Source organism: Salmo salar, chromosome 14 (assembly GCF_965601325.2).
Source record: "Salmo salar chromosome 14, fSalSal1, whole genome shotgun sequence".
In the NCBI taxonomy this organism is placed as follows: Eukaryota; Metazoa; Chordata; class Actinopteri; order Salmoniformes; family Salmonidae; genus Salmo; species Salmo salar.
The window spans coordinates 68,560,450-68,573,117 of NC_138304.1; the positions used below are offsets into that span (position 1 = coordinate 68,560,450).

The window sequence follows — 12,668 nt, forward strand, 5'->3', positions numbered from 1 at the left end:
CACCCACACACACACACACACACACACACACACACACACACGTGATAAATAATAATTATCACCATAAATAATAATCATGTCATGCCAATTCGGCCATGGCTCATTAGCTGCATATCCTACACTGAGAGTTTTGAAAAGTCAACATTCACACACACAGAAAAAGAGAGAGAGATGGAGACAGAATGAACAAGTGACAGATGTCACCCTTCAGATGATGTGTGATGGTAATGAAAGCAGCCTAATGATTATTCACCGCTGTGTCTCAGTGAGGCTTGGCGGTAGAAGGGGGTTGCACCACATCACTGCTTAGTGTTCTGGAGCCCCAGGGATGGGTGAGTCAGCATGTTCAGACCCATTTTGGACACCATGCTACCCTACACCATGCTACCCTACGGCTGCCCCCATAGAATAACCCTTTTTTGGTTCCAGGTAGAACCATCTGTGGAAAGGGTTCTACATGAAAGACAAAAGGGTTCTACCTGGAACCAAAAACGGTTGTCCTATGGGCTAAAGTTGAAGAATCCTTTTAGGTTCTGGATGGCACCTTATTCTAAGAGTGTACAGTAATAGGTTGTGAGAGGCTGTTTTATATTTAAACATTTTAGAGTAGGCAAACTATAGCAAGAAAAAGAGACAGGAAGACAGATACGCAAATATCCCTCTCCAGAGAGCTCCTAAGAAATTCCGTGCAGCACGGAGAAAGGGATGGTTGTAAGAGACTTGAGAGACTCTGCAGTGCACACACCCAGTGCAGGTGTTGGACTGCATGCCTCTACTTCCTAGTATTAATATCCATTCCCTCTCAGAAATAATGAAATGATTATAGTGTGCATTACTACTAGGTACTTGGTTGAGATGATACTGCAACTATCTTCATCATAATTCTATGGATTAGGATCTGTGGTGCACCAGGGTCATGGTGTTCAGGCTTTAGTTCATAGAATTGGCTGGGACGATTGCACTTTGTGTGTGAACACTTACCCTCCTCTGACAACCCTGATAGAGATGGTCTCCTGTAGTTGCCAGGGTGTGGCATCAACGACATCACTCCACACCTCCATCCTCTGGCCACACATCCCTGGCTGGTCAAAGATGAACATCTGGAAAAGACAACACCATTTCATAAGAGATGCTCAAATGAAACAGCACACTAATACTGTACATGTACCATGGCCCATCCTCTATCCAAGCAAGGACGCTAGATCAGCTCGTCTTTAGCCAATATCTGACGTACATTAAAAAAGGTTCTGATGAAGGCCACTATCAAAGGGAATGAAGGCTCAAACGCCAAGCTTTTAATAGTTGCTCAAATAAAATGATATGTTTTTAATGGTGAGCAAGCATTGCACCTTTTCCTTTTCAATGACGATGTAATTTTTTGGTTGCACCTTCACTCACGTTTGTTAACCCCCCCACTTCTGTCCATGCATTAAAAGGAACAAACAGATCTAATGACCAGGCTAACTCTATCCATCTCTTTTCAACATCAATCGAAACAGCAAACAGCAAAAAGACAGAGATGCAACTTAGACACACTGCTTTGTGTTGTGAACCACATGCAAGTTCAGGTAAGGTAAGGTATGCTATTGTGTATCACAGGTATGCTCTGTAATCAGAAACTGTCAGACCTAAATGTCAAGCAAGCCTGTAGGTGCCATGACAGAGCTGAGATAGAATGGTACAGTTGGGGGAGGAGCAATTTGGTTGCATGCAGGAGCAAGCTTGACATTTAGCTCGTTTCATAATCTCCATCTTGATGGCAATAGGCAAATGAGGCAGGCATTTAGCTAGTGTCACTCAGGGTTGAAATACCACAGTAATTGAGAGCAGGGTTAAGAGCAGGGTTGTTGAGAGGAGAACACTGGCGTTGGCAAGGCACCGACGTAACTTCTGCCAATGCGGAAATAATTATGGATGACTAATAATAAGAGATTGAAACTGTTACCAACGATGAAACGAAAACATGCCCATCAAGTACACCACAAATATGTATTTATTTTTCTCAAGTCAAGCTCTGGAAGCTTTGGAAGCCCCATGCTGGGGTTGCGACCCTTAGGTTGGGAACCCCTGCTCTGTAGTATGTTAGGTCTATAGTGAATGAACTGGGCTTTTAGTAATATTCTCCAAACTACTGAGTGTGCATTGGAAAAAAGAAAATGTCTTTCTTTGTGAAGACGTGATTTCCACTTCCACATAGTTCTGATGTCACGACTTCCACCGAAGGTGGCTCCTCTCCCTGTTCGGGCGGCGCTCGGCGGTCGTCGTCGCCGGCCTACTAGCTGCCACCGATCCATTTTTCCTTTTCGTTTTGTGTCAGTCTGTTTTTTCACACCTGTGTTCATTTAGTTGATTTAGTCTTTGTGATTGTTTGTATGTGTTCCATGTTAGGGGTGCGTGTCTGCACCACAGGGTTTTCGTTTCATTCGGTAGTGTTACCGTTTTTTTCGAGACTTTGTTTAGGAGTCGAGGTTTCTCCTCCGTGTGTGAAATGAGTTTCCCTGTGTGTGGCGACTTCGTTTTGTGCGTGTTTTTCCCTCATGTTATTATTGAGTTCGGGACTACCATATTAAACGTTTTGTGCCACTGGAACTTCCTTGCTCTCCTGCTCCTGATTCCTGCACCCCCCTCCTACTAGGAGGCATTGTAACATCTGATTGATATATTCAAATGTTCAACAGCCTAAATAGAGAACGATGTTTGGCTGAGTGAATAAGAATACAATCATACTAATCTCATTTCCTCAGCTTTACCATGCTCTTCTCATCCTTAATTACTCGACTTTGGCAACTGTCCCTCTGGGGTACTTTGAAGTGTGAAGCCATTAATTCCCTTTTAATTATCATCATTTAAAAAAAAAAACATGTTTAAGGATGTTACGTGGTTACTATTGCTCCTTGGAGACCTCCATAGTTCAAGTCAAGACAGCTGGCAAACATTTTTTTTTGATAAGGCTAACTTGGTTGGTGAGCAGATCCCTCATTACATCTAAAAAAAAGTTGCAATGGGACATTGACCTTTACTGTAGGACAAAGACGATAGATGAGGGACAGAGATGGGTGATTCCTGTAGTTGTTTCACAGTCAGACAGAGACTCACCTTTCCTGGTCGAGGGTTGAGCTTTCCATGTTCTTTCTCCTTGGTGAGCTGCAGACACACAGAGAAAACAGCTATTTAGTAATTTCCTACTTTACCAAACTACTATAAATAGCACATAGCTATCTTACCTAGCTATCTTTTAAGATGAATGTGCAAACTGTAAGTTGCTCTGTATAAGAGCTTCTACTAAATGACTAAAATGTCAAATGGAAAAACAAAAAGGAACAGTGCATCACTAGACCTTCTACAGTATGTCATGTTTAACTTCTAAATAGTTAACATACCAAACCTCAAAACATCTAAACTACTGCAGCAATAGTACCCAAACTACAGAAATGTAAAATCCACAACCCCCAGCCACCCTGTCAACCCCCTTTTGCAATTACCCATGTCCCATTACTCCATGAGAATGCAAACATGAACTTCACCTTGAGAGGAATGATGTATGAGACAGACAAAAACAAACTACTGTGTGTGTATGTATGTGTGTGTGTGTGTGTGTGTGTGTGTGTGTGTGTGTGTGTGTGTGTGTGTGTGTGTGTGTGTGTGTGTGTGTGTGTGTGTGTGTGTGTGTGTGTGTGTGTGTGTGTGTGTGTGTCTGTGTGTGTGTGTCTGTGTGTGTGTGTGCATGCGTGCATCCACACAATTAACAATATCCTTTGCAGTGATTTACTATGCGTTTCACTTTATTTCAGCGCATGCCTAACCATCTCAGCATTAGTGAAAAAAAGGTTTGTAGAAAATCTGCAGAGAAGAATGGGAGAAACTCCCCAAATACAAGTGTGCCAAGCTTGTAGCGTCATACCCAAGAAGACTCTATGCTGCCAAAGGTGCTTCAACAAAGTACTGAGTAAAGGGTCTGAATACGTATACTACCGTTCAAAAGTTTGGGGTCATTTAGAAATGTCCTTGTTTTTGAAAGAAAAGCACAGTTTTTGCCAATTAAAATAACATCAAATTGATCAGAAATACAGTAATGATAATGTTGTAAATGACTATTGTAGCTGGAAACGGCAGAGTTTTTATGGAATATCTACATAAGCGTATAGAGGCCCATTATCAGTAACCATCATTCCTGTGTTCCAATGGCATGTTGTGTTAGTTAATCCAAGTTTATCATTTTAAAAGGCTAATTGATCATTAGAAAACCCTTTTGCAATTATGTTAGCACAGCTGAAAACTGTTGTTCTGATTAAAGAATTAGACTAATTGAGTATTTGGCATCAGCAAATGTGAGTTCGATTACAGGATCAAAATGGCTAGAAACAAATAACTTTCTTCTGAATCAGTTTATTTTTGTTCTGAGAAATTCCATGCGAAAAATTGCCAAATAGCTGAAGATCTCGTACAATGCTGTGTACTACTACCTTCACAGAACAGCACAAACTGGCTCTAACCAGAATAGAAAGAGGAGTGGGACAACCCCTGTGCACAACTGAGCAAGAGAACAAGTACATTAGAATGTCTAGTTTGAGAAACTGTTGACGTTGAGACTGGTGTTTTGCGGGTACTATTTAATGTAGCTGCCAGTTGAGGACTTGTGAGGCGATTTGATTACATAAATTGCTGGTAATGCATTTACTAATTACAGTCATTTACCGTTCTCATTCTCGGAGTGGAAACGTTGTTTGCAGAGTTCACAACCTACTAAACTTGTGAGAAACAAGTTTTGGTTTATTTCATAACCATAATTTACGAGATCTGTCAATTTTTCATTGTCTTTTGTTTGGAGTGCTCCATGTGAGCAATGAGCACGTGTCTGGTTCCTGTCCTGATAATATTGAGGGAGCATGCGCACCTGAGCACGCATAGAAGTACCTGGCCTGCTGCGAGGAAAAAAAGTTATTGAAATGAAACTGCTCCACGAAAATGCGCATATGAAAATCACAACTGGCATGCAGAATGGTAGAAATGGTAGGACAAATTGTAAGATTCTCCAAACTTGAAAGTCACGCCCTGCCTATGAAGTCTTTATAAAATAATTGCCTCCAGGCTTCCATGGTCGGATTTTGCCTATAGGCTACTTTGAAGCAAGGTAGGACATGCGCCTCATAATATGAAATAAAACATTCAGGTTTCAAAGAATTAAATATATTTTCATAATGTATACTGCCTCCAGCGCACATTATAAAGTGGTGGGTGACGAGCTGAGAGCCTGTTTCCTAAACTTTAATGGTGAATGGGAGGTGTGCATCAATTACCAGTTGAGAAATAAAAATAGTAGCTCTTTTTAATCGTGCACCAAGACTGTTTTTAACACGGGACTTTATTTAGAATTGTTGCGCAATGAATGGGTTGATAAATGCATGTTTTACTCCAGCAACAACCAGCTGAGGAGCTGCAGGAGAAATCCCGCTCAAAATAGGCTCTGTACGCTGTACGTGTGTGATCGTTGTGTTTGAATAAATAAGATAAATGATGATTAACGATCTCCTCATTTTGGTTGCCACGAGTTTTATTTATCGGCTTTTAATTTGTTTTTATTGGCCAAAAGCAGATGTATGTTTGAAATGTGATAACCAATTACAAATTCCAACATTGGAACAAAAACTGAAACCTTGTCAAATGTATCAAAGGTGTCGTGCCAACATCTATAAAATAATGTAATAACGTGCAATTCAAGATAAGGCACAGGTTCGTGCTCTTTCGTTCTTACATCGTGGCTTGCTTGACGAGATGCCTTTGCAGTTGAAACATTCTGGAGCAGAACGTATAGATGCTGCAGATGCGTTATGTAAGCCCTAAGTCAACTCGTACAGTCATTAAACGCACCACGTGTGTCTGTGGTGTCTTTGGGGGTAGAAAAACCTGACTGAAACTGCTGAGAGACAGAGTGAGCAGTCCCACAATAGAGTGATCATCATGTAGTGTCCTCACCTGTCTGTTTACGACACACCGTTGCCAGGGACCTTTTGTCAAAAGTGATTGAGTGTTGGTTACCGTGGCAATTATCCAGACTGTTTCTGTGTCGAGTGTGCTTTTTCCATTAGCGACTAGGATTTGGTTGTAAAAAACACTAGTCCATGCTAAAGGGCATGACTGGCATGATTCATAAAGCATACTACCAGTAAACTTCACCTTTGGGACTGACCCACAAGTTGGAGTTACAGTTGAAGTTGGAAGTTTACAAACTTGTTTTTCAACCAATCCACAAATGTATTGTTAACAAACTATAGTTTTGGCAAGTTGGTTAGGACATCTACTTTGTGCGTGACACAAGTAACTTTTCCAACAATTGTTTACAGACAGATTATTTCACTTATAATTCACTGTATCACAATTCCAGTGGGTCAGAAGTTTAAATACATTAAAATTGACTGTGCCTTTAAACAGCTTGGAAAATTCCAGAAAAGGATGTCATGGCTGTAGAAGCTTCTGATATGCTAATTGACATTGTTTAAGTCAATTGGAGGTGTAACTGTGGATGTATTTCATGGCCTACCTTCAAACTCAGTGCCTCTTTGCGTGACATCATGGAAAAATCAAAAGAAATCAGCCAAGCCATCAGAAAAAAAATTGAAGACCTCCACAAGTCTGGTTCATCCTTGGGAGCAATTTCCAAACGCCTGAAGGTACCACGTTCATCTATACAAACAATAGTACGCAAGTATAAACACCATGGGACCACATAGCCGCCATACCGCTCAGGAAGGACACGCGTTCTGTCTCCTAGAGATGAACGTACTTTGGTGTGAAAAGTGCAAATCAATCCCAGAACAATAGAAAAGGACCTTGTGAAGATGCTGGAGGAAACAGGTACAAAAGTATCTACATCCACAGTAAAACGAGTCCTATATCGACATAACCTGAAAGGCCGCTCAGCAAGGAAGAAGCCCACTGCTCAAAAACTACCATAAAAAAGCCAGACTACGGTTTGAAACTGCACATGGGGACAAAGATCATACTTTTTGCAGAACTGTCCTCTGGTCTGGTGGAAGAAAAATCTAACTGTTTGTCCATACTGACCATCGTTATGTTTGGAAGAAAAAGAGGGAGGCTTGCAAGCCGAAGAACATCATCCCGACCGCGAAGCACGGGGAAGGCAGCATCATGTTGTGGTGGTGCTTTAATGCAGGAGGGACTGGTGCACTTCACAAAATAGATGACATCATGAGGCAGGAAAATTATGTGGATATATTGAAGCAACATCTCAAGACATCAGTCAGGAAGTTAATGCTTGGTTGCAAATGGGTCTTCCAAATGGACAATGACCCCAAGCATACTTCCAAAGTTGTGGCAAAATGGCTTAAGGACAACAAAGTCAAGGTATTAGAGTGGCCATCACAAAACCTCAATCCTATAGAACATTTGTGGGCAGAACTGAAAAGGCGTGTGCGAGCAAGGAAGCCTACAAACCTGACTCAGTTACTCCAGCTCTGTCAGGAGGAATGGGCCAAAATTCACCCAACTTATTGTGGGAAGCTTGTGGAAGGCTACCCAAAACGTTTGACCCAAGTTAAACAATTTAAAGGCAATGTTACCAAATACTAATTGAGTGTGTGTAAACTTCTGACCCACTGGGAATGTGATGAAAGAAATAAAAGCTGAAATAAATTATTCTCTCTACTATTATTCATTCCACATTCTTAAAATAAAGCGGTGATCCTAACTGACCTAAGACAGGGAATTTTTACTAGGATTAAATGTCAGGAAATGTGGAAAAACTGAGTTTAAATGTATTTGGCTAAGGTGTATGTAAACTTCCGACTTCAACTGTATATGACATTAATGAAAACTACCCATCCAGGTAGCATTAATCTTGGCACAGTGTTATGTTTTCTTTTCTTATATTATTTTTACGAGTCTCTATCGCACTTCTCCACCCAGCGATCTATCTGTCGAATCCTGCTTTGGATGCCACACCTCGTCTTTTGTATTTTCATCTCTTGTTTACCTTAAGTTAGACCTCTGTTTACTGCTGGATCAGACAGAGCTGAGTCGACAGTCTGGCCCAGGAGAGGAAGAGGGAGGGAGGTGGAGGGGTAACAATTATTAAGTCTTCTCTTTTACCCGCTGTTCCGTTAATCTCTCTTACACAAGTCTGTGCACAGTCTGAACGGATCATGCTGAGCCTGCAAGATGTTCTGTAAGCACATTCCCACCCTGCAGTGCTTGGCTTGAGGTTGACACCTGATCTGCATGGTGGAAGGTGGTGAGGCGTGGGTACATGATGGAACTGACAGCATTCACTCAATTAATCAGATACACAGAGAGAAAGAGAGTGGGGGATGTACTTAACTATAGGTAAAGACTTGAGTAACTGATCTGTCAGTCAACCTTCTGCTCAAGTGCCAGGATTTCATCATGTACTATGCAGTACTAGCCTGACTTGATTAGTGATGATGATAAGCATAATAATAACTACAGTTGCAGGCACTAAAAAGGTAGGTCACTCCGCGGTATTGGCAGAACAATTGCGGCAATGCATTTCCAACATGCCACTCAAGCTTCTTTTACTGCTATACAGGATTTTTAAAACTAAAATGTTAGTGCCCACTACTATTCTTAGTGATTTTGATAGTCACTCACGGAATGACGTTCACTGCCTTCAACGGGGAACGGTTGCTTCCATACCCCGCTCGTCCCTGCTTTTGTGAATTTACGTAGTTGAAAACATCCCTTTGCCATGAGGACCTACTGTATGCCTGGCATTTCAATTAACATCACATCTGATGTCTCATTACTATTGGGTGGGTTGTAGTCATTAATCACTGAGTGTAGAAAACATTAGGAACACCTTCCTAATATTGAGTTTTATCCCCTTTTGCCCTCAGAACGGCCTCAATTCGTCGGACCATGGACTCTACAGTAAAAGGTGTTGAAAGCGTTCTTCAGATGCTGGCCCATGTTGACTCCAGGGGCGGAAATCCTTGGGGGGGCGGGGGGGACACGACCCCCCCATCCTGGGAAAAATATGATTTGTCCCCCCCAATATATCACTGAAACATAACTATGTAATTTAAATAATGTTAATAATACGCAATGAAAGCAATTGTGCTGATTATAGACACTTAATAGCGCGTTTTTAAGTTTCAAAAGATTGCGACCCCCCCGCCCTTTGCCTCACAATGCTTTGATCCACTGCCAGTTCCTTAGTTTGCACGTAACTGCCGTGAGGTTCATCCAGTCAAGCGCGCACACACACACTAGCTGAATATGCAGAGCTAGCGCGCAAATATTAACTATTAAGCTAGCTAGTACCTATTCCATTTATGTGGCGTCGTCAAAGATGGAATCAGCATGCAGATGATGTAAGTTAGTGCTTCAAAGTCCCTGTGATAAGGTTAGCGATAAACTGAAGTCCAAACTGAACAGAACTACACTCTCTTCTACCATTGTCTTAAATATATTTAATGGTCTCGTTGCAAAAGCTAAATTGTCGCAAGGGAACTTTTATTTAACCTTTATTTAACCCGGGTAGCAAAGATTATAGCAAACACCACTGAAACTGAATTGGTGCTCGCTAGCTTTGCAAATTCAGCTATTGTTGGAAGCCAGCCAATATGAAACAAACTATTAAAATTACAAAAGGTTGCAGCATATGTTGTGTAAATGGTGAACTCATACAGCTGTCAACTCTTGTCATTTTAATCCGTTTCACATTTGCTAGCTACCTTTTAGATCGAAGCCCAAATAGAATGATTGAAGATGATAGAAGCCCATCTCCTACTGTAAATAACCTACACACTGTGTGTGTAGCCAGCCAGCCAGGTAGAAAAATGGCAGAAAAATAAAAGACGGACATCAGAGTATTTTTCAATACACCAAAACCCATAGTAAGAACCCTAGTAGCCTAATATCTCAAAGACTAGTTGATAAAATGTTCATAAGAAAGAAATGAAATTCTAATGGAAATGTTTCACAATGATGTCATTAGGCAGAGCAGGCAACAGATGGCACACAGACAGCAGAGTTGGTGACAGATATGCAGGGACAGACTGGCAGAGACAGGGAGTCTCAGGTAAGTTTGTTGAGTCTTTGTTTGGCAACATTATGAAAGGTTCTCAATTTTTTTGACTTGTAAAATAGGAACATAATTGGAAAATGCCATGGATACCCCCACTCTCAACTTAAACTGGTGACTGAACTAAGATTTGTTAAAGGCAATGGTATTGCTGTTGTGATTAGTTGTGTAGTTTTGGGTACCGGTAGTTAGGAGTACGGCAAACACCTTATTTCTTTGGTTCCTCAATATACATTTACCATATTACAATGTAGGCTATGTGTTACAGCACTACTTTTGGTGTCCCCCTCAGGAATTGCTCTTGAGAAAATTTAATGTAATTGTCCCCTCCAAAGTGGATATCAGATTTTCGCCCCTGGTTGACTCCAATGCTTCCCACAGTTGTGTCAAGTTGGCTGGATGTCCTTTGGGTGGTGGACCATTCTTAATACAAACGGGAAACTGTTGAGTTTGAAAAACTCAGCAGCTTCGCATTTCTTGACACACTCAAACTGGTGCGCCTGGCAACTACTACTACACCTTGTTCAAAGGCACTTAAAAAGTTGGTCTTGCCCATTCATCCTCTGAATGGCACACATACACAAGCCATGTCTCAAATGTCTTGAGGCTTAAAGATCCTTCTTTAATCTATTTAACAAGTGACATCAATAAGGGATCATTGCTTTAACCTGGATTCACCTGGTCAGTCTGCCATGGAAAGAGTTCCTAATGTTTTATACACTCGGTGTATAACTGTTATGTACAGTTGAAGTCGGAAGTTTACATCCACCTTAGCCAAATACATTTAAACTCAGTTTTTCACAATTCCTGACATTTAATCCTAGTAAAAATTCTTCGGATTCTTCGGTGTTCTTCGGCTTGCAAGCCACCCCCTTTTTCCTCCAAACATAATGATGGTCATTATGGCCAAACAATTCTATTTTTGTTCCATCAGACCAGAGGACATTTCTCCAAAAAGTACGATCTTTGTCCCTGTTTGCAGTTTCAAACCGTAGTCTGGCTTTTTTATGGCGGTTTTGGAGCAGTGGCATCTTCCTTGCTGAGCGGCCTTTCAGGTTATGTCGATATAGGACTCGTTTTACTGTGGATATAGATACTTTTGTACCTGTTTCCTCCAGCATCTTCACAAGGTCCCAGCTCTAGCCTTTAGTTATCTGTCAGATAGCGATATGAGGTGGCTATTACTATCTAATAGCAGTATGGAAATGTTTTGTAACCTTTGTTTTGTCCCATTTCAACAGAAGTAAATTAACTTGGCTAGCTTTCGCCAGTTGATGTACCGTTAGAGAGAGAGCTGTCCAAAAGTTGGCTGATGTTAGCTATTATTTTTGCCTCAATCACACTAGACCTGAATCAAACGATGAAACCATCAGCCATACGATTGAAGATTGATATTCTCACGTTTTTTCAGTGCAATGTGAGTTTTTATTAGTCAGTACGGCAATGTAACGTTATTGATCTGTCAAGTTTCCCTAGCTAATTCCTACTTTTCACACTGACACAGTAATAAACAGCTCTAACGTTACAGACTTCACTGTCATGGTGCACAGTAGAGGTCTGCACGGACCAATTTCTTCGTCCCGTCCCGCTCCCACCCGCATCCGCAGCTTTTCATACCGCAACGTTGGCCCTCTGTCCGACTCCCACCCCCTACCGCTAGAACTGGTAAAACAAAACAACCGTAGTCCCGCAATGTTATTTTAGGCGTATGTGACGCAGCTCACTTGACAGCCATGGTCCCAGCAATTTTGCGCCCTATAGGTAATATCAAATGCGCAAAAACAACTTAAGAAATAGTTTAAATTACCAGAGTTTCCCACATAGCCCTGATATTAGGATATCTGTATTACTAGGCTAGTGGCGACCCGTAAAGCTAAAATATATACAGTACCAGTCAAAAGTTTGGACACACCTACTCATGTCAGGGTTTTTCTTTATTTTTACTATTTTCTACATTGTAGAATAATAGTGAAGACATCAAAACTATGAAATAACACATATGGAATCATGTAGTAACCAAAAAAGTGTTAAACAATATATTTTAGATTCTTCAAAGTAGCCACCCTTTTTTGGTTACTACATGATTCCATATGTGTTATTTCATAGTTTTGATGTCTTCACTATTATTCTACCATGTAGAAAATAATACAAATTCTTCTCTCTGTGCAGCAAACAGTGGACAAGCCAGATGCTATATTAAGGCAGTCTGACAAACCAAAACGTATCAAGGGTTGATAGAGGCGTTTCCCGACTTCACAAAACATGTCAAACAAAAATGTGAGGAAGACCTGGTAGAAGCTATTAATGATGATGAATGGATAAAAATACTGTATGTTTGAATCCCCAGTCATGTTCATATCATCTCAGTCATAAATTACTGCAGTTTAAGACCATCCATAGAAGAAACTATATGCCAGTGAAACTGAATAACATGCACTCAGAAATGTCATTCCTCTGCTGGAGATGTAAAACACAAAAGGGGACATACTGTATTTGCATTTGTTATGGTCTTGTGAAGGCTGGCTGAATTCTGGCAAAGAGTACGTTCTTTAATCTCTGCATGTCTACAGATTCTCCCTTCTCTCTGTTTTTGTTTGCATGGAAATGT

General features: G+C 41.0%; 1 protein-coding gene across 1 annotated transcript in view; it reads right to left on the reverse strand.

The window, feature by feature from the left end:
• The window catches only part of LOC106570042 (uncharacterized), a 93,533-nt gene that overhangs the window by 11,843 nt on the left and 69,022 nt on the right, over positions 1-12,668 (reverse strand). The window contains exons 5-6 of the mRNA XM_014141968.3: positions 3,097-3,144; positions 982-1,100 (exon numbers count right to left, since the gene is read on the reverse strand). Of these exons, the coding sequence (XP_013997443.3) occupies positions 982-1,100; positions 3,097-3,144 (167 nt within the window). The remainder of the gene's footprint in view (positions 1-981; positions 1,101-3,096; positions 3,145-12,668) is intronic.